The sequence below is a fragment of the Mustela putorius genome, unplaced genomic scaffold (assembly GCF_011764305.1).
Source record: "Mustela putorius furo isolate JIRA1106 unplaced genomic scaffold, ASM1176430v1.1 tig00000129_pilon_pilon_pilon, whole genome shotgun sequence".
NCBI lineage: Eukaryota > Metazoa > Chordata > Mammalia > Carnivora > Mustelidae > Mustela > Mustela putorius.
In genome coordinates this window covers 39282370-39304508 of record NW_025421290.1, presented here as the reverse complement: position 1 = coordinate 39304508, position 22139 = coordinate 39282370, and the positions used below count along the sequence as shown (strand labels likewise).

General features: G+C 46.5%; 2 protein-coding genes across 8 annotated transcripts in view; one reads left to right on the top strand and one right to left on the bottom strand.

Annotated features, from left to right (window-relative positions):
- Positions 1-7363, top strand: part of ZNF410 (zinc finger protein 410) — a 40343-nt gene extending 32980 nt beyond the window's left edge. For 5 of the 7 annotated variants that reach the window (XM_004739304.3, XM_045072470.1, XM_013058800.2 and 2 more), the window contains 2 exons: positions 76-203; positions 6579-7363. In XM_004739304.3, coding sequence (XP_004739361.1) covers positions 76-203; positions 6579-6617 — 167 coding nt within the window. In that variant the 3' untranslated portion in view covers positions 6618-7363. Of the gene's footprint in view, positions 1-75; positions 204-6578 lie in introns of those variants that run through there. The other 2 variants (XR_198498.3, XM_004739305.3) reach the window with 2 other exon arrangements.
- Positions 6331-22024, bottom strand: FAM161B (FAM161 centrosomal protein B). Its single transcript, XM_004739307.3, has 9 exons — positions 21872-22024; positions 19093-19409; positions 17390-17940; positions 15542-15888; positions 14376-14503; positions 12189-12353; positions 11858-11957; positions 9653-9795; positions 6331-8874 (listed from the first exon to the last, which is right to left on the bottom strand). Exons 1-9 carry the CDS (start codon positions 21926-21928, stop codon positions 8736-8738), a joined length of 1947 nt encoding a protein of 648 aa, XP_004739364.1. The 5' UTR covers positions 21929-22024; the 3' UTR covers positions 6331-8735.
- Between the last annotated feature and the right edge of the window lie 115 nt (positions 22025-22139).

The following is a 22139-nucleotide window of genomic DNA, read 5'->3' as shown; positions in this document are numbered from 1 at the left end:
TCGTGACAGGCTTGATAATGCAGGTAGGGTTATCTGTGGATTCACTCTCCACTGAAACATTTTCTGCTGTTTCAGAGGTGCTTGCTGAAGGATCCCCGCGTCCCCTGTCTTCAGTGCCTGATGTGACACATCACTTGGTGACCATGCAGTCAGGGAGGCAATCCTATGAGGTTTCTGTGTTAACTGCTGTAAATCCACAGGAGGTAAATCTCTCTCTTGCCCTTAACTTTGTTTCTGTGGAGACTAATGTGGGCAGTGGTTGGGAATCTAGTTTAGATGATCTGAATTACTCCAGTTTCCCTTTCCTAGAAATCTTGTCTAGAATATCTTCCTTTAGGCTAAGCCTGAATGCAGCTTAACCTAAGCTTGATTGTTAGGGTCTCCTGCTTTGGGAGATTGGTCATTCATGACTGGATCTCAGCTTTGATTTCCTTCGTATACATACCTTACTGAATGGTAGCTGCTCCTGTGTTCTCTGCCTATGACATGAGGATGCTGCTTTTATTTTATAAAGAAAATAGTATTCTGGACAAAGTGGTCCTTGAGCAAAAATGATAGTGACAGAATCACTGAAAGTAATCATTGTTCATTTTATTAGGGTCATATGTCTGGGAGATACCAAGCTGAACCAACTGGGCCTACAGGAATGTGTTCACTTGCTTGTTGAATGAGAGCCATCATCTAAATCGGGGAAAGGTTTTAGGTTAACTCTAAGCATTCCCAACTCTATGGTCTTGGCTCTAACCCAGAGAACAGAATGAAAACCAGTCAGGCTTCTAGAATCTTAGGATATTTTATTGGCCTTTTGTCCTGGGAGTAGATGACTTCATCATGAGCTCATTGCATATGCATGAACTTTTGCCAAAAACCCATGTATCCTGGATGCCTTCGAATTACAGTAACTCTTATAGTGCCTTCCCGTCTTTTCCCTTGACCTTTTCATTATAACCTCATCCCACAAGATCAGCTGTTCCAGTGTTCTGATGACTGCATCCCATATGAAATATTCTCTATTATTCTGTAAGACTCCTGGGGATGCCCAAAATCACGGGGCTCTGGACACGCATGTTAATGATTTGCCAGAACCTTTCCTTGTATTCATCATTGTGTCCCATTGTCTGAGCCTTGCTTATATTATATTGAAATTTTTTTTTGCTATTGGTTGCATTGGTTCTTTGCTAAATCACCTTCTCCTGGCTACTGCTTTGGAACATATCTCACCTGTGAAGACTTCCTTTATTATTTCCCCTCTTCATTTATGTATTTTAAAATTTTTATTATAAAAATTTTCAGGGGTGGCTGGGTGGCTCAGTTGGTTCAGCAGCTGCCTTTGGCTCAGGTCATGATTCCAGGGTCCTGGGATTGAGCCCTGCCTTGGGCTCCCTACTCAGTGGAGTATCCCCCAAGAAGGGGATCCCTCTCCCACTGCTTGTTCTTTGTCTGTCAAATAAATAAATAAATAATTTTTTAAAAAAGATTTTATTTATTTACTTGACAGAGAGTAGAGAGCCTGATGTGGGGCTCGATCCCAGGACCCTGAGATCATGACCCGAGCCGAAGGCAGAGGCTTAACCCACAGTGCCCCAATTAAATAAAATGTGTTTTTCCTTTTTTTTTTTTTTTTAAGATTTATTTATTTATTTGACAGACTGAGATCACAAGTAGGCAGAGAGGCAGGCAGAGAGAGGAGGAGGAAGCAGGCTCCCCGCTGAGTGGAGAGCCTGATGCAGGGCTGGATCTCAGGACCCTGAGATCATGACCGGAGCTGAAGGCAGAGGCTTTAAGCCACTGAGCCACCTAGGCGCCTCTAAATAAAGTCTTTTAAAAAAAAGTTTTCAGGGGTACTCCCACATTGGGCTCTCTGCTCAGCGGGGAGCCCGCTTCCTCCTCTCTCTCTGTATGCCTGCCTCTCTACCTATTTGTGATCTCTGTCTGTCAAATAAATAAATAAATAATCTTTATATAAATAAATAAAATAAATAAATAATAAATAACTAAAATAAAAAACAAATAAATAAATAGAGTCTAGTGAGAGAAAGTATAGTATAATTAACTCATGTACCTATCCCAACAACTTCAACAGTTAACTTTCTACTGTCACTTATCTCTTCCCGCCTACTTCTTGTTGGTGCTGTTCTGTTTGTGCTGGAGTATTTAAAAGCAAATCACAGATGTACCATTTCATTTGTAGATATTTCAGGACATACCGCTAACAGATAAGTATTTTTTCATAGCTATAATATCTTCATCATACCCAACAGAATTAACAGTCATTTATTGGTATCCTCGAATTTTAGTCTGTGTTCCTTTTATTTTTTTCTCAAAATGTCTTTTAATGGTTGGTTGGTTTCAATTAGGATTCAAACAAGGTCCATTCACTGCATTTGGTTAATAATTCTCTTTATTTCTAACAGTCTTCCCCACCCCGCACTCTCTATCTCCGTTTTTTCAGAATGACTTAACTATTTAATAAGAATTTCCCACATTCTGGTTTTGGCTGATTGACTCCTTTTGTTGTTTAATACATTACTCTATCTACAGATATCCTCAAAACTGGTCGTGAGGAGCTTAGATTCATGTTTGGTTTTTTCCCCTCGGCAAGAACATACTGTAGGTGCTCTTCTTGCTTTCTGTGACAGCTCACAGCAGACACGATGTTTAGTTGTTCTCCTCTTACTGAGCTTAATGATTGACCAATGGGTTACATAAAAATTTTGGCAAATATTACTGATCATGGCTGAGGTCGATTTTTTTTTTTATAAAGGCTTGCAAAACGGGGATATCCTAATTCCCTTTTTCTTTCTGCTTTTTTGAACTGTGATTCTTCTGTAAAAGAAATATTTTAGAGAAAATACTCTCATCAACTATTGGATTGCTCTGAAATAGTTCAGAAAGATCATCTTTTTTACCTAGTGGAAATTATTATCCTGATAAACCAATCCACAGCACTCAACCTTTTCCTTTTCTATATTTGAAACCTTGGAGCATTTCTCCCCTGTACGTTTATTTTTTATTTTTTTAAAGATTTGATTTATTTATTTGACAGACAGATTTCACAAGTAGGCAGAGAGGCAGGCAGAGAGAGAGGGGAAAGCAGGCTCTCTGCTCATGTGGGGCTCGATCCTAGGACCCTGGGTGATGACCTGAGCCAAAGGCAGAGGCATTAACCCACTGAGCCACCCAGGTGCCCCTCCCCTATACTTTTAAGTACCTTTTTTTTTTTACTGAAGCATTTCAGGTTTCCTCAGATAAATGTCAGATGTATAAAAACTCAATCAACATATACTACGTACCTAATGTGTGCAAGGCCCTCTCTTGGGTACTGAACAGCAGTAAACAAGGTACCGTCTCTGCCTCAAAGAGCTTAGGGTCAGACTTCAGACCTCTGCCTTTTATAACTGTACAAAATTGAGCCCCCGGAGTTACATGGTAAGAGAGAATGGGAAGGGGGACAGATCAATAAACAGGCAATTTTTATACAGTGTAGTAAGTACTAGTCTTGGGAGACATCAGCGAGTAAGTTTCAGAGTTTAGGTTGAGGCGTGAGGGATGAAGAGCTGTTATCTTGATGGAGAAGTGGAAGGGACTGGAAGAAAGTAACAGGCATAAAGGTAACAAGGTGTACAGCGCAGAAGGTGCAGGAGCCGGACACAACTGTGGAACCGCAAAGGGTTGAGGAAGATAGAAGGTGGAATGGAGAGTGGGAGCGGGGAAGATAAGCTGGTTTCTCTGTTGAAGGCCTCACTTCAAGGACGTGATTTTATCCTGGGACAGCGGGGAGCCACTGGAAGGTTTTCAGCCAGGTCTGACATGGTCAGATTTGTGCGTGCGGAGTCCAGTAACAGCACATTTGTTCCCTTTGGACCTAGGCACGTGGGTCTTGGAATTGGCTTCAGAGTGTCCTTGTCTGGGTGATGCTCACTCATAGCCTCAGACGGACATGGTACCATGGACCACCTATAAAAACAAAACTCGGCCTTCATCCAGGAGGACACTAAAGGTGTACAGGCCCTAAGCACCCAATTTTGTGATGGAAGCCCCAGACACTTCTTAGAAAAATATTAACAATACAGGGGCACCTGGGTGGCTCAGTGGGTTAAGCCGCTGCCTTTGGCTCAGGTCGTGATCTCAGGGTCCTGGGATCGAGCCCCACATCGGGCTCTCTGCTCGGTGGGGAGCCTGCTTCCCGCTCTCTCTCTGCCTGCCTCTCTGCCTACTTGTGATCTCTGTCTGTCAGATGAATAAATAAAATCTTTAAAAAATATATATTAACAGTACAAAGAAGAAAGTGCTGCTCTTGTTGTAGCTGAAAATCCTGGATGATTACTTTTCCCGCATGGGTTGTTGCATATTTACAAACTCCCCTTCTGTCTGAACCTCACTTCTGTTTCCTTCACTGTTACCTCTGTTATTTTTCTCTTACCACAGGCATTCCCGCTGATCATCCCTCCTTTTCCTGATCATGGCAGGCTGACCACATCCTCTGATACCTTCATTTTTTTTTTAAAGATTTTATTTATTTATTTGAGAGAGAGAGCACATGAGAGGGGATAGGTCAGAGGGAGAAGCAGACTCCCCGCCAAGCAGGGAGCCAGATGCGGGACTCAATTCTGGGACTCCAGGATCATGACCTGAGCCAAAGGCAGTTGCTTATCCAACTGAGCCACCCAGGTGCCCCTGATACCTTCATTTTTTAAACCTACAGGCCCCTCAAGACTCCAGGTTTAGTCCTCTTCCTCTAAGCTCCTGGTACTAACTGACCTCCCTCCAGCGACCGAGGAATGAGGATTCTTCAAGGATTCGCAGATAGAAGGAGGCTATTTACAATCCTTTTTTTTTTTTTTAAGATTTTATTTATTTATTTATTTGAGAGAGAGCAGAGTGGAGGGGCAAAGTGAGAGAGGGTCTTAAGCAGACTGAGCTGAGCTTGAAGGGGCTCAGTCTCAGAACCCCGAGATCATGACCTGAGCAGAAACCAAGAGTCGGATGCTTAACTGACTGCGCTGCCCAGGCGTCCTGGCTGTTTGCAATCTAAACCAAGCATGTCCATTTCAAACTCTGGTTTTGGAGATAATCACACATTGTAGATCAGACCTGAAAGCATTAATGATGCTCTTATACTTGGACTCCTGTAAATATGCTCTAAAAATAAGCTTATCAAGAATATCAGATAATAACCAAAGCAAGCATCAGAAATTATCATGAGAGGGTACCTTGTTGGCCTAGGTCGGCAGAGTATGGGACTCTTGATCTTGGGGTGGTGAGTTTGAGCCCTATATTGGGTGTGGAGATTACTTAAAAATAAATAAATGACAGGCTTTTAAAAAAACCTTATCCTCTTAAAAAAAATATCATGGGAAATATATCAAAACTACATCTTATTCAGGTGGTTCAGATTAGACAATTTTTATTTTCCTTTCAGTGTTACCCAGTTTCCTGCAAATCAGGCAGAGGACTTACCGTGCCAGCCCAACTGGGACCCTGGGGCTTTCGGACCTCTGCTAACTAAAAGGCATCCCAAGTGGGGTTCTGTAGTCACATTGTGCTGACATTCTTGAACTCAGGAGGCAGTGTAAATGATTCAGCTAGGCTTGAATATATCAGAATTTGTCCCCCAAAAAGAGGAAAACAAATGACAAATTCTTTAAGATCTTCCATAAAGTGCCATTACTAAATTTGAGTGGGAGCACCTGGGTCTTGATGTAGAGTAAGATGACATCATGCATACATACATCCCCACCACACAGCATCACATGAAATTTGTGGTTTCTTTAAATTTTTAAACTTTTCTTTAAATTTTGTTTAAATTTCTTTATATTCTGTCTTATTAAATTCTACTCTATAAATAACCTTCATCCAAACTGAGATCACCAAGTAAATCTATCTTCTTCACAGGAATTTATCTGGATATATTTTACTAAGCCAAATTGTATTCTGAATTTCACTCTGTTATTCTCATCTCATTCTCATAATAAAATGGAACCGAAGTTTATCAATTATTGTACAGAACCACCTTTCAACAGAAAACCTTGGGTGGGTGTAGAGTAGAAAGTGTTTTAGCTGCCGCCCTCTTGAGACTCCAGAGGTCTCTTTTTAAGCCCTCGGAATCCCGGGATTCCTTACGAGTGTATGTTCTAGCTCTTATATGGAACTCACTGGGAACAGCTTCCCATTCCTCTTACTTCTGCTGGAGCAAGCATTCCACCTGTACTTTGGACTAACATTGATTGACGTAAGATTTTTAGTTCCACCATTTCTGATGAATGATGAATCTGTAAGTATGGATGCCTCCAGCACAGACGAGCAAGGACGTGACCACACAAACAATAGTTTGGCTTATGGACTCAGGATCTTTTATTGCCATAGTGGAAATGCCAGCATCGTGAAGTGGCCAAACACTGTCCCAAGGCCAGGACATGAAGCTTTATCAGTCTACATGTGTCTCTTGCTTTGGAGCTAGACAGCCTTGACTCACCCCGGCTGTGCATTTCCCCACTCCCCACCTTTTCCGTAGTAAGAATTCTTTTTCCCATTAGTCATTGGTAGCCTGTTCCAGATTTGGTTTTAATCTTTTACAGTTACTAAACCAAGGAGAGTTAACTGAAAGCCGGACATGAGCATGGACACCGACTCCTGGAAGAGGAGCTCCGTCTGATCCCAGAGTGCACATAGTGGGAACAGGAGGCTTCTGGCTCGTGGTCTGCCAGAACTGAAACGAATCTGTGAAGGACAGGACCCCGCTTGTGCCGCTGTTCACCGTCCCGGACAGAGACGATGAATGTGGGAGCGCTGCTTTTCACACCACATCTGATCCAGACAAGGACGAAAGCAGTGAATGTGGGCTGGGTAACTGTACCTACCTCTCCTCCCACTATGAAATTTTGGGAGGGACTTCTCCCAGAAGGGAGTTTGATTATGTGTTGGCTGAAATTTCTTCGGTGCGGCTCTTAGAAAGGGATTTTCCTTTGAAGAATTTACATCCCAGGCTCAGCTCTTTTCATGTGGACGAACGAAGTCCTGCCACCGGCCACCAGACTTCACCAAGAAGTTGAGCTTTCAAGATGCCTTGTTGCTTTTGAGAAGGGAGGAGTGTCAGTTCTGCTGTGGCGTCCTCCCTTTAGCAACCTGAGTAAGAGACTCTCTGCCCCTGGGCTGCAAAAAAATAAATTACTTGAATCCCTACCTGGCCCGGGCTGAGGTACTATCTTGTATCCACTTCTACTTGGTCACTTGGTTTTGTTTATGGAATATACAGTAGCATGTTGAAGGTTTTTTGTTTTTTGATTTTTTTTTTTAAAGTTAAATACCATATGATTCACAGCTTCAGTTGTTTTCCCTTTAAATAAACAAGACAGCCCAGGCAGTTCTTTGGTTCCTTGTTTTGGACAAAACCCATTTTCTTAGGAAATTAAGAAAATAGTTCAGGCTTTCCCTTTAAGAGAGGGCACTGATTGTCTCTTTGGATTCCATGCAGGAAAAACTGAGCCCAGGATTCTTGGGGAACGGACACGAGCAGCTTCCTCTCTAACTAGAAAACCTAGGTCGTAGTTATCATAGTACCCCTCTGTCATCACAAGAAGGGGCCATGTCTGAGTCTGGGAAAATGGCAATAATAACAGATACTTTTGAATTTTTCCAGAAAGCTGAACAAAAACAAAAACATGAGAAATGTGCTTCTTTTACGAGTAGGCACTCTTGCTATCATCCTATCTCTACAGCTGATAGAGAATATCTAATCAATCATTGGTGAGAAGAGGGTTCCAGAGATCACTTACTGGTAGAAAATCATGGCTATCAGAGAATTTTCACATTTATTTAAAATGAACCTCATGCTGACACTTACATACCATGCACACAGTGGCATATTCTAAGCAAATAACAGGACAGAATTAACTACTGTAATAAATAAATATAGTTCTTAATTTGTTAATGACACGCATAATCATCCTTTGTTACATAGATTGAGTTCATGTCAATTTCCTGTATTCTTAAATTACCAGTTTTTACTTCCTGTAGCCTTACTTTTATACTATAGCATGGTTCTTAACTGGGAATATTTTTGCCTGCCCCCACATGTGGCAATATCTAGACTAGACATTTTTGTTAGTCACAACTAGGGGAGAGGGAATTACTGGCATCTTGTGAGTAGGAGCCCAGGATGCTGCTAAACTTTCTATAATGTAAGGACAGTGCCCTCTCCCAACGCCCAACATAGACTCCTCTGGCGCAAAATGCCAATAGTACTGAGGTTGAGAGACCCTGTAGCAAAAGTTGCAAGCGTGTCATCCTGCAGGTGTTTTGTTACTCCCACGCAATATTTCTAAGTAATTTTTAAATTAGTTGTCAACATGCAAATTTCTGGCTTCTGTTGAAACTGGGTTGATCTGGCAATTCTGGGCCTGTGTTCTAGCAGAGACTCTGGTCTCTACTGACTCCTACTCTCTCATACCCAGCACATGTGAGCCATTGGTTTCCTAACTAGCCCCTTGTAGGCATTTGGGCTTGTGCCTTTTTTTAAAGTAGGAGGCACAAAGCAAGAATGCTTAACTCAGCTCTGGTCCACTGCCCTGAGGTTTTTCACTTTGATTTATTTAAACCAATCATTCCCTGTTTGTTACCTGCTTTTCCCCATCCTCCAAGAGTAGCCGTTGACTCAGAAGCCAAGTTTTGCCTGACTTGACTTAGCCCCCAAGTTAGCTGGTTAATATTGAAAAGCAGTAATTTTGTGTTACTGATTAAGCAAGTGATTTGCAATTATCTAGTAGTTCGTAAGACAGCTCTTCCAGTTCTTTCTTGGGACTTGTAGGCTCTTGTAGAGATTCTTCTAAATCCTGCTGTGGATTTCTGGTGCTGAGTTTTGTAGTTTCATGGGTGCTACAGAATAAATTAAAGCATTATGAAATAAAATGTTTTTAATTAAAAGCATTATGTAAGGCTGAAGGATGGTTTCAACATGTTCATTATTTTATATGGGGTATAAAGGGAAATTTCTAGGGGGGAAACTGGGATAGGAATTAAGGGAGGGGCCATTAGGATTTAAGAAACAAAACAAAGTTGAGAATAATGGTGATAGTATGCTTTTCTCCCCTTCCCTTATATGATACCAAAGGAGGAGTGCTACTAATGAAGTACTTTTTTTTTTTAATGAATTACTTCTTTAATGAGTGCTAGATTTTTAACAAGCCACGGTGACCATGCTGAGGGGAAAAAGGCTTTGATTGTTCAGGACAGTATAGCTTTTATTGTAGCTCAATATAGGTTTTTACCTTCAGTTATCCAAACAGAATAAAAAGTGCTAGTAAAATAGTTTTATCATTTTATAGTAAGTAAAAATACACATTGGGGCACCTTTACACCCACAGACACACATAACATTTGTTCCTCAAAAGTGAAGTGGAGATATTTTTGACTGATGGCCCTGGAAGTAGAATTGGAAAAATGATCTGTTTCAAACTGAAGGAATCTACAGCCCATATACAACGGTTATATTTTATTCACAATTGCACTATTCTCCCAATTTAAATGTGTTATGTGGGGATCTCTGGGTTAGTATTCCATATATACAGGATTATGATCTCAAAACGCACGAGTGGTGGCATTGGGAGGCATGGCAGTTCGAGAGCTGCAGAGAACCAGGAGGATCCGAGATTACCTGGGACAATCACGGCCTTCTGACGGCCCCCGCCGCTGTTCATCCCGGCTGCCCTGACCCTTGCTCCTCACAAAGTCTTCATCGAGCCCAGCCTGCTTCAGGGTGTCTTGATACCGTTGTTCTGCAGCTTTCCTGGCAAGGTCCTGTGGAATGGAAATTAATCTGCTGTAGCTGTCTTGTGAATCACCAGGTAATTCGAAATCACTTGCTTAATCCGTATGCCTATAACTGCCCCCTACCCCAACCCCCCATTAGTGCTGGGCACCGATGTGCATGAAAATTTCTTAGAGCTTTTTCTAGCCTTAAAAGTGCATAGGAACTACCTGAAGGTCTTGTTATTAATGTAAATTCTCATTGGGTAGGTCTCAGAGAAGGCTCACAATTCTGTATATCTAACACTCCCAGCGGATGCCAACAATTGATTTAGGACCCACCTTTGAGAAGAAAAGATATAGATTTTTGGAAGATCAAGTGAGACTCCGATGAAAACATGGACTTAAAAACATTTTAAGATTTGAAAACAACCAGGGGTGCCTGGGTGGTGTAGTTGGTTAAGCGTCCAACTCTTGGTTCTGGCTCAGGTCATGGTCTCAGGGTCCTGGGACTGAGCCCCAAGTCCGGCTGCATACTCAGTGCAGAGTCTACTTGAGATTCTTGCTCCCTCAGCCCCTCCTGCTTGTGCTCTAATTAGAGTAAATAAATAAATTTTTTAAAAATCAACACTAAAATACATACATAAAAAGAAAAGCACCCACTAAAATATAACAAAACACTCTTCAAAAAAATTTTTTTTATTTGACAAAGAGAGATCACAAGCAGGCAGAGAGAGCCGGGGAAGCCAGCTCCCCACTGAGCAGAGAGCCCAATGCGGGGCTTGATCACTAGGACCCTGAGATCATGACCTGAGCCGAAGGCAGAGGCTTTAACCCACTGAGCCACCTGAGCGCTCCTAACAAAACACTCTTAACAGGATAGATGGTATGCCTGAGGAGGAGGAAAATGTTCTTTTTTGTTTTAATTTAAGCAAAATCATATAGAGCACTTTGTATTTTTCCTGGAGTGGTGAAAGATCTGTTATGATCTGAGGGTGAGGTTGCTTGAAAAAAATTAACATAAAGAGGAAAGGGCATTATGAGAGATTTGAGCAATGCTAGTTGCTAAGTAAACCCAAAACCATCCAGCATGTGTGAGTCTGTGTATGGTATGTATGATGGGGGAGGAGTGTACCCGGAAAATGCCTAGATAAGACACACTGGCTGGAAGATGGAGATGATGTCCAGCTGCTGGAATCAGGTCACTAGGAAACCCCAACTTTTATCTGAAACTGGAGAGAAGAGGGATCTGCAGAGCCTGATACTCCCGGGGATGGTGGCCTTTCTGAGGCCGTTCATCCAAACCAGCTTCAGAAGCTCCAGAGCTTCCTTAGGGAGACCAGATCTCAGCTGGGTGCAACTTCCCTAAAGGTCTAGAGAACACCTTAAAATGATTCTTCTATCCTGAAGGCCACTTAATCTGAAAAGGACTTTCTGGGGTGCTTGTGAGCATACCAATGTCTGGAGACCCATAAATGGGCCACAGCTCTGGAGGCTGGGGATGCCCAGGGTAGCAGCAGTGCAGGGGGAGAGACTCTGTTAGCAAGTTAAAGATCGTCTCACTGACACAGCCAAACTGTCCCTGCGTATGTGGGATTTAGCCCTCACCATGATTCAAACTGAAAGCCAGACCGCAGCAAACACTCCAGAAGTAAAATACTTTATAGATGCCTCTGGAGTCCTGTCTTGGATGAAATCAGTCTAAGCAGCATTCACCACTTCACTATGTACTTGGGAGGGGAGGGAGATGGTAGTTAATAACAGGTCTAATTTAGAATCTTCCTGAGCCCAAAGAAATGTTTAATACCCAGATATTAAATTGTTCCATCATGGGATGCCTGGGTAGCTCAGTTATTTAAGCATCTGCTTTTGGCTCAGGTCAGGAGGTCCTGGGATCGAGTCCCACATCAGTCTCCCTGCTCAGAGGGGGGCCTGCTTCTCCCTTTCCCTCTAACCCTGCCCCCACTTGTGCTCTCCCTTGTCTCTTTCTCTCTCTCACTCTTTCTGATAAATAAAATCTTAAAAAAACAAACAAACAAATAAAACTATCCCATCATTTTCAAGAGCCCTTTCATCCAAAACTGAAAGAAAATGAATGCTGGTTTAGTTTTACCTTGCTAACTTGTTCAAAGAGGTAGGGTCTTGTCTCTATTCTCTTCTTCATTTCTTCCAATTCTTTCTTATACTCTTTTGCTCTTTTACGGTCATTGTTCCTGGAATTAACAAGGTTCTTAGAATCAATTCTCTTTTTCCAATCTGGAATAGCCTTCACTCCAATTATGCAGAGTAATTCCCAAGGTCATTGTAAATTCCTAACTGTGCCTAGCAAAATCCTTGACTGTGTGCGATTATAGGAGTCTAATAACTCCATTTTGCCATTTTTCAAGGCTCATGATCTACTGGATCCCAAGACAGGCACTCTTTGACACAGGGAGGACACTGACCGATTCTCTTTCAGCTTTGCTTTGAACACTTCCTCCAGGCTTTGATGGGGATCCATGGCTTTGGCACGAAAGGTCACGGATTTAGACATCGCTTGACACTTCTTTTTGTGCATCTCCAACCACTGAGTACTCTCATCTGCTCTGTCCTTTTTTTCAAGTGAACTTCTAAAGAGAGGAGGCAAAAATCATACAGATGACCAACTTGAGTATATTTGAAAGCAGTCTTAGTAACCTCTCTGGAAAGTAAAGTGATATTTTCAATGAAGGGCATTTCAGAAAGAATAGGATTCTGAAATTGGCAGATGAAGCCTTCCCAGCACTATGGACACAGTAATCTTCTGCCCCAGGAGAAGTTCATTAATTGAACTGAAAAAACATATGAGTTAAAATATCCTTGTACTCATGCTTCTGGCTTGTCTGGAAATGAGATGATCCTGAGAGCTGCTGTTTGCTGAGCTCTCTACTCGGAACTGAGTGGAGAAAGGAATCAAGTGCTTTATATCCATTATCTTCCTAACTGGCCTATGAGGTGAGAACTGTAAGCCCCTCTTTTTATAGGCGAGGAGATGGAGGTTCAGAAAGAGTAAGCCACTTACTCAAAGCCGCCCCCGCAAGCCAGTGGAGAGGCCAAGATCTGAACCAGGATGTCTGACTCCCAAGCCTCTGCCCTGGACCACTGTGCTCGAAGGTGCCTGGATTCATGGGCCCTTGGGAATACAATTCTGCATTTTCACAGAGAACTGAAAATAGGCTTCTTTCCCTGCACAGTTTGGGGTTAATTTACAGCACTTAGTTTGTGTAAGTATCATTTGACAGGGTACTATGGAGAGTTCTACGAAAAGAAAAAACAGTCAAGACTCTTGCATTTGGATATTTACATTCAAATGAACAGATTAGGAAGGAAGGCAGGGAAGTTGAGTCTGCCATGGTATCAAACTCCCCGTTGCTGGGAAGTAAATACAGACATCCCCTAGGGGGGCGAGCTTCCGTTCAGAAGGCTTATCGTACTGGGGCCTCAGGATAGTGATGCATGTAGCCTTCATTCAGTAGCCCTAAGAAATTTGAGGAAGAAGGGAGTACCCCTTAGATTCTAAATATATTTCTTTCTTTCTTTCTGTTTTTTAAAGATTTTATTTATTTATTTGACAGACAGAGATCACAAGTATGCAGAGAGGCAGAGAGGCAGGTGGGGGGCGGAAGGGGGGGTGGCGAGCAGGCTCCCTGCTGAGCAGAGAACCCGGTGCAGGGCTCGATCCCAGGACCCTGAGATCATGACCTGAGCTGAAAGCAGAGGCTTAACCCACTGAGCCACCCAGGCGCCCCCTAAATACATTTCTAAGATCACTGTTGCGTGTCCTAAAGAGTCAAGTAGGTCCCGAGTACTCCTCTCTGAGCCCCACAGGAAAGCACTAAGATGCTAGTCGTAAGTGTTATTACCATGACCTTGTCTGCCAACTTCAGCTCAGAGGTCTAGCTGAGGAACTCTTGCCGGGGTGCTGGTCTGATGAGGGCAATACTATGACAGAGTCAGGTCAGTTAAAGAATTAAAAAGTAAGGAGGCTCCTGCTTCCCAACCAACTTCTGATAATTCCCCAAAGATGAATCTCAGACAGTCTCTAGTCGTGTGGTAGATGCCTTCTCTTTGTGACCAGGTCCACTACCTGCCATCACGTTTCTCTGAATTCCTGTTCCTAACGGCTCCCTCTCTCATCTGTGGGTCTTCACCCATGTTGTTCTCTCTGGAACCTTCTTTCCAGGCTTCGGCTAATTCCTCATTCTTCAGAGATTAAAGAGACCCCTGCCCCAGGCTATCCAGTGCTCCCAAGTTTCCCTGTATTACCCCCACCAATGCACTTCTTACAAAATATGGTAACTTCTTTGCTTTTCTGTATTTCATACTAGATACTAAACTAGAGGTTCCATAAGGCATCTCCAGGCTTAACATTGTAACTGGCACAGAGTAAGTTCCCGTGAGCACCTGCTGAGTGATGGCCTGGTGTTCTCCAGCACTGTGTGTAGGAGGTGACGTGAATTCCTGTCCGATCAGCGTTCCCTTCCACCCCATAGGTCTCTCCGATAACCAGAGAGGAGGCCCAGCAGCAGGATGGTTTCTAGCACTGAGGTCAAGATCCAAGCGCTGACCACTGATCTCCATCCTAGGCCAAGGTCTCGGACTCGACCACTCACCTGACTGCAGATTCCCTCTTCCTGGTGGCATCTGTGATGTGCACAGGGAGGGTGTTGGCGGAGAGGGAAGCAAGGCCGCTCAGAGAACGGCTCCTTGGCAGGGGTGTGGCTGGTGGCTGTGGAGAGTCCTAGAAGAAACAAAGGTTGGTATTGATGGGACAGCCATGTGTGATGAGTTTCTATTCTAACTAGGATTCATTTTCAGTGAAGGACTAGTCAGACCGAGAATCCTTTTTCCCCCTCCTGGGATCATGGAAAGAGTAATGAGTTTATTACTAGGCCTAGAGTTGGATATCAGTCCTAAAATTTTAAGAGCAGATGAGAAGTGGGGCACCTGCGTGGCTCAGTGGGTTAAAGCCTCTGCTTCGGCTCGGGTCATGATCCCAGGGTCCTGGGATCGAGCCCCACGTCGGGCTCTCTGCTCAGCAGGAAGCCTGCTTCCCCCCTCTCTCTCTGCCTACTTGTGATCTCTGTCAGATAAATGGATAAAATATTTGAAAAAAAAAAATCAGCTGGGAAGAGTTCTTTCTAATTGATACAGGGTTCTGAGCAATTGATCCCAACTCCCTACCTTCTAGACTTGCTTGGACTTATTTCTGCAAAATTTCTCTAGAAAATTTACCTCTCAGGAGGCAAGGAAAGGAAGTATTATTATGGTTCTCAGTTTATAGGAACTGTGGAGCTTACAGCGGAGCCAGTGTTTATTTTAATTTTTTTTAAGTTTTTAAAAATTAAAATTCAATTGATTAACATATAATGTATTATTAGTGTCACAGGTAGAGGTCAATGATTCATCAGCCTTCTATAAGGAGCCAGTGTTTCTTTTTAATTTTTTAAATTTATTTTTCAAGATTGATTGATTTATTTATCAAAGAGAGAGAAAGAGCGCGCGCGCGTGTGCACGCATGCTCAGGCAGGGAGAGCAGCAGGCAGAGAGAGAAACAGACTCCCCACTGAGCAGGGAGCCTGATGCGGACTCGATCCCACGACCCTGGGACCATGACCTGAGCCAAAGTCAGCTCCTCAACTGACTGAGCCACCCAGGCACCCCTGATCCAGTGTTGTTTAAAAAAAAAAAAAAATGTCACGAGAAGTGCCTCCCATCAAGACTGGCCTGTCTGCTGGGTCCCAGGCCCCGACCCTCCTGCAGCGGCCTGGGCTCTCACCCTCCTCCCTCCAGATGTGGCGGCATCACAGGACCGCGGAGTGCGACACAGGCTGCCGGTCCTCAGCAAGAAGGGCTTGTTGCGAGTCCCCTCTCTGGTGTCCCTTCTCTTGGCAGCTCTTCTCTGGAAGGCCCTGTAAAGGCCTTCGTAGTCAGGGACGGCAGGATTCACACGAGGCTGGAATCCAAAGTCCGTGTGCAGAAACGCAAGCTTTTCCTTCTGGGTTCGGGTAGCTGCGCGGGGCTGTGGGCCCACCCGGCCCCCGGAGGGGGTGATCGGGGAGGCGGCCTTCTGGAGCATGTCTAGGGCTCTCATTTGGATGCGAATTTTCCTTAAGAGTTCCGCTTCTGTGGAGAAGAAGGGTGGTGATGGGTGAGAGGGGACCTGCCTGGGCTTGGAGAATGTTCCCTGTGAAGCCCGAGCGGAGGGTGACGGAGCCGATCGATAGCTTCCGCAGGAATTTCGGGAGGCAGCTGACTCCATACGGGAAGCTCCCTGTCGGCCAGGAGAGCTGTGCTTACACGACGGACAATGGCAAACACTACAGATCAGCTTGCTTTGTCTTTTCTGGAGAGTTCGTTCATAAACGTTGGCCAGAACACGGCTGCCAGGTACCAGCAGGCCGCAGAGGCAGCCACCACGGACACCACGGGCACCGAATGCTTTCTGTGGTTCCTTCTTCAGAGGTGGAGCTGGCGAGGTGGGCGGCTACCCCTTTCTCCCAGGTCCCCCAGACTCAGGGCAAGTACCCGCTATCCACCCAGAGACCCACGCTGTTGCCCAAATCACTCCCGCCTGCTGTCTCTGGTCAGTCCCAAGTTCTGCGGTCTCTGCTCTTTAACCGTGCTCCTGCCGGGCCTCTCCTCACCATCCTGCTGCTCATTTCACAATCTCCCACTGAACTGTCCACACGGGGTCCTGCAGACCAACACCCTCCCGGCCTGTCCCTCCCCCCTTAACCGTCTCCACCGCAGCATCTGAGTGGTCTTCCTGGGCTGCGGATCTGATCCCGAGCCCCTCCATAAAGCCCTTCAGGGGTTCCCCAGTGCCCTTGGGAGGAAATCCAACCTTCTCCCGCCGCCTACAAGCCCCCAGGTCTGCCCAGGGCCTGCCTCTCCCTCCCCACTCCCTCTTCTCTCCCCTGTCCTGTGCCTGTGTTCTGCGGCTTCTGACCTCTGCCCTGTTCTCTCTGGTTCACTCTTCCTCCCTCTTCCCTTCCTTCAGGGGCTGCCTCAGTGCTCTCTTCCCCGGGCCCTTCCCTACCTGCTCCCACCGCCTCACCACATCTGATGTGTCCTTGTGTCCTGTGCTCCCTGAGGGGGAAGGCTTTACACCTTGTAGACCACTCACCACATCCGTGGGCTCTGTGACCTGGTATCTGGCTGCCTCCCGTGTGCACCAACTCCAGGTCTGTCTATTCCACACACAGTAGTGCCTGGAGCTTGGCACGTTACTGAATGAATAAAGCCCGAGTCCTTTTACCGAACCCCATTTCTTGAAATGAGGCGGCGTGGGAGCTTCCCTCGGGAGCAGCTGGTGGTGGCACTGGCCTAAGCTGGCCCTTCGTTGTCTCACTGGTTCTGCCGATGCGTTCGTGTCCCGAGAGCAGCCACAGGACCAACCTAGGGCATGCCAGGCCACCTCTCACGCTCACTCCTGCCAGGGCTCCCCCACGACACAGACAGAGCCAGCCCCATACCCCGTGGCCTGCCCTGAGTGTGGCCTGGAGGCCGGGTCTCCAGAGCAACGAGTTCCTCTCCCAGCCAGGCTGACCCCCGAGCCCAAGTACCCCCAGCACCCCGTGGCAGCCCCAGGCAGCAGGCAGCATGGTGGGAAGGAGGCCTTTACCTTGCAGTTTGTCCCCGAGGGCTGGCTCCAGAATGGACTTGGGAATCCTTCTGGTGGCCTTCTGCTTGGGGGCCTTGGCCTTGGCTGTGGCGGCCAGCTCCCTCTGCTTAGCGGCTTCCTTTCTCTGCTCCTCCTTCACTAGGAAGCTGAAGGGCTTCAAGGAGGAGAGGAGCAGTTCCTTCCTCTTCTGGATCCCTGCCTGCCTGCGGGCCTCGCTGCGCTCCGTGATCTCCCGGTAGAGGGGCAGGTAGACGTGCGCGGGCACCGGCTGCGCCCGGAACTGCCGGTGGCACTCGGCCTCCTCCTGCCCCTGCCGCTGGGCCTGCTTCCTCTCCTGCTCAAAGGAGGCAGGGGAGGCCAGCCACTGGGCCTTCTTCTGGGCCTCACGCAGTGTCATGCGGAACGGCCGGGGGACCGTGATGGACGACACCCAGGAGCTGATGCTTCTGTGCTGCGAGGGGGGCCTGGAGCCTGGGGGTGGCTGGGGCTGACTGTTAGGATCGTCGGAGGGAAGGCTGCTCAGGGAGCTGCAGCGCCTCGTCGAGCTGCACCTGGAGGGAGAAAGCAGCTGCCCTGGGGGACACATGGAGCACACGTGGAGGACAGTGGCAGATGGGAGGCTGGCCCCTCCTCCTGCTCATCCCTGTCCTCCCTCCCAGGAGGTGGCAGCTGGCTTCTCAGCCTGACATCGTGGCCCCGTAGGCCTCTGAGGCCTCTGAGCCTGTGCCTCTCTCGCCTGGGCCTTTCTCCTTTCCCTCAGGCCATCTAGCAGCCCATTAGGAAGTCTTTTCTCACAACTGATTCACGAATTACCACTTTGCATTCTAATATTTTCTGTTTGTTTGATTGTTTTCTTTTCTTTTTTAAAGATTTTATTTATTTATTTGACAGAGAGAAATCACAAGTAGATGGAGAGGCAGACAGAGAGAGAGAGGGAAGCAGGCTCTCTGCTCAGCAGAGAGCCCGATGCGGGACTCGATCCCAGGACCCTGAGATCATGACCTGAGCCGAAGGCAGCGGCTTAACCCACTGAGCCATCCAGGCGCCCATGTTTGTTTGTTTTCTTATTGTAAAGATTTTTTAAAAGTAATATTCCACACCCACCTCGGGGCTGGAACTCACATCCCTGAGACCAAGAGCTGCCCACTCCACCGACAGAGCCAGCCTGGCACCCTGCATTCTATTTTCACATGGGCAGGAGAACAGTGCAGTGGAACAGAGCCGGGCTTTAGCGTCGGACCCAGGTGCAAATCTTGCTTCAAACAATTACCAGCCATGTGACCTTTAGCAGGGTTTGCTTGGAACCTTGATTTCCTCATCTGGAGAATGGCAAAAATCGTATCTTCTTACAGGGTTAGTGGGAAGAAAAAATAAATATTAAATATTATAAATGCAGCGTACACACATATAGAAGGGCTTGGCCAAGGTCAGTGTACCTCGTTGCTGTTCTTGGGAGGGAGTGAGATGGGCATCCCTTTAGTCAATCCCAGTGCTTCCAGTGACTAAGGGTAACCCAAAGTGATTTAGGAAGGAAATAGATAGGAATCTATTCTAGATCGGAATCAGAACACACTTGGCTCCGTAGGTGGATTCTGAGCTGGAGCCTGGGTAAGGGACAACTTGCAGAATGGTTTTTACTGAGGAAGAGGATGAGGCCCAGAGTCACAAGGGACTTGGCTAGAGTTGGGCATGAGGTGCCTTACCTCGCAGACAGTGGGTCCTGGACCGGTGGCTTCCCCCTGCCTTTGTCTTGGAAGAAACTCTCCAGGTCCTCATCTTCGGAGAAGTTCTCACCACTGTCCGGGTCAGACTGAAAAAGGGATTCCAACAGGCACCACCTGCCTTTCTGCTTTAGTACCTCCAGGTACTCGGAAAAGCTCCCAGTTGAGTCGGAATCCGAAAGCGTCAAGTCCTCTGGGCTGAGGAAGTCATCCAGTTTGCCAGCCCTGGGCAAAACCGGTCCGTCCCCAGACAGCTCCTCTTCTGTCTCCGAGTCCGAGGAGGATTTGGGGGGAAACACCTACCGTGAAATAGAATAAATGGTGGGTCAACTGTCGTTCCAAATTTACTCAAAACATAACTGCTAACTTCACTTTGAATAAGTCTCTGTATACTAGGGACTGGGAAGGAAGAAAAATAAGATTGTTCCTCGCTTTAAAGAAATTTCACAAATTGGTATATGGGGGATGCTTGGTTGAAGGGCAGGGAAGGGAAGCAGACAGGTGAACAGTTACTGAGTACCTGCCCTGTGGCGTGCACTCTGCCCCCTGCACTCCAGGAACCCCACCCAGACTTTGGCCACACTCTTGCCCTATTTGGTTTTTACCTACTTGTTGCCAATCTTCTTTTTCCCGCTCCTCCTGTCTGCACCTCTGCTTTCCTCCTATTCTACCTAAGATCTACCCCGTTACTAGGAACGAATAATTAACTGGACAGATACTGTGTTCTAGCTGAAAGAACAGTGTCCTAGAAAGTGGGTTTCAATACTCCATTCCTTTAGAAAATCTTTATTTGGTGCCTAATGTGCACTGGGTATTAGGCTGAGAACACAAGTCCCTACTCACAAAGCTTATGCTGTAGAGAGAGGGAGACAGACAATATAAGGTGATAATATATTCAATGAAAGTCATAAACTGAGAGATTATGCGATGATGAAGTGGTTTGGGAAGCTGTTCTGTTGATAAAAGCCCGTCAGATAAAAATCTGGGAAGAGTACCTATAATCAGAGCTAGGTTTATTAATTTGTTGGAGTACACCATGAAAAATTAAGGGAACGTGCAGGGTGGGGGATGGGGACGGGCTTTTCCTGGGGCTGGTTTGTCCCAGCGATGGGGGGGAGGGGGTGGATCCCTCTGTATCCACTCTGAACGGATGCTGTCGTGAAGAGGGCACGGTTCCGTGAGTGAGTGAGCACTTTTGATTCCAAGGGTAACAGAACAAAGTGGGGCTGGGTAAGTAATTGATAGGTAAGCATCATCATTTAGAAGGAGGTCTTAATCGTTTTGCAGGTATGCTGTGGCCCGTGAGAAACACTGTTTTCTGCTCATCTGGCGGCTCACCTTAGCTGTGTCTGTTGCAGTCTGCACTGTACTTTCTTGGTCTTGGGTTGATTTTTACTTTCTCACTGCAGAGGAGTTTTAGGCTGAACACCTGATTGATGAGAGGGAGCCAGCCTTGCCAAGAGCTGGGGTAGGAGGGTTCTGGGTTCAAGGAAAAGCAAATGCAAAGGCCTTGAAGCAGGAATAAATTTGGCTCTTGGAGAGGCAAAAGGAGGGCCAGGGTGCCTGGAGGACAGTGGTATGAGATATCCTTAGAGAAGCAGGTGTGAGGCCAGGATTGGGCGGGATAAGATGACTGCTTGCACCTGGAGCAGAGGCGCCTACAGGCCTCCAGGTGACACTTGGGGATGATTCTCTAAGGTCCAGCTCTAATACTGAAAAGAACACTGGATTCTGAGTCAAAGAATGTGCTCCAGCCCTTGCGCTGCTACCGAGGAGCGTGTGATCTTGGGAAAAATTTTTTTAAAAAATGACTTTATCCAGATATAATTCAGACACCATATAATTTAAATAATTCACTTATGGAAAAGAGTACAATGCAATGGGCTTTAGTATATTCACAGAGCTGTGCAATCACCACCACCATCAATTTTAGAGCATTTTAATCACCCCAAAGAAAGCCCATACTGGCGGGATCCTGGGTGGCTCAGTAGGTTAAGCCTCTGCCTTCAGCCCACATCCTGATCTCAGGGTCCTGGGATCAAGCCTGGCATCTGGCTCTCTGCTCAGCAGGGAGCCTGCTTCCCCCTCTCTCTGCCTGCTTGTGATCTCTGTCAAATAAATAAATAAAATCTTAAAAAAAGAAAGCAAGCCCATACCATTTAGTAGTCACTCCGTATTTTGCTTAGTCTTTCCAACCCTTCCCTCGCTGCCAGCCCTAAGCAACTTTCTGTATGGATTCCGTTTTTCTATTTTTTTTAAAAAGATCTTATTTATTTGAGAGAGAGAGAGAGAGAGCGAGAGAGCACACGAGTTTGGGGAAGGGGCAGAGGGAGAAGCAGGCTCCCCGCTAAGCAGGGAGCCCAATGCGGGGCTCCATCCCAAGACCCTGGGATCATGACCTGAGCCGAAGGCAGAGGCTTAGCTGACTGAGCCACCCAGGCGCCCCTCTATTGCAAACCTTAGTCCCTCTATGCCTCAGTTTTCTTTTCTACAAAATGGGGACAACATCGGACTATCAGTTCTAGGGTAGTTGACAGGATAAGCGAAAACCGAGGGCCATCGCTGTGGTTCTACGAAGGGCCTGACGTAAGACTCAACCCCCTGGGGAGTCCGCCTGCGGGGCCTCAAACGCTGCGGATTTTAATCCCACGCCCCCTGCGACACGCTCCTGCCGTCTGTCTCCAAGGCAACGTCAAACAGTTTCCTTTCTTAGAGATTCCTTTCCGGGGCGCAGACCCAATTCCTCTCCTTCTCTCCTCACCTGACGGCTCCACTGAGCGCCTCCACTGAGGGCTCCTGCAGCCCTCCCGATGGTCATCTTCTCCGCGGGCGGAGACGGAGGCGGCGGTGACAGCTCTGGCTACGCGCTGGGGCGCGGGCGGTACTAGCTGCAAGATTAGGTTCCGCCCCCTTCTGGATTTGGCCTCTGATTGGCTCCCAGGCGGATGCCTGAGCCAGTCCCCCTTCCCAGGAAGCTTCTGATCTTTCCCGCCCAAGTTGGCAAGAGTCATTTTATGATTGGCCTAGTC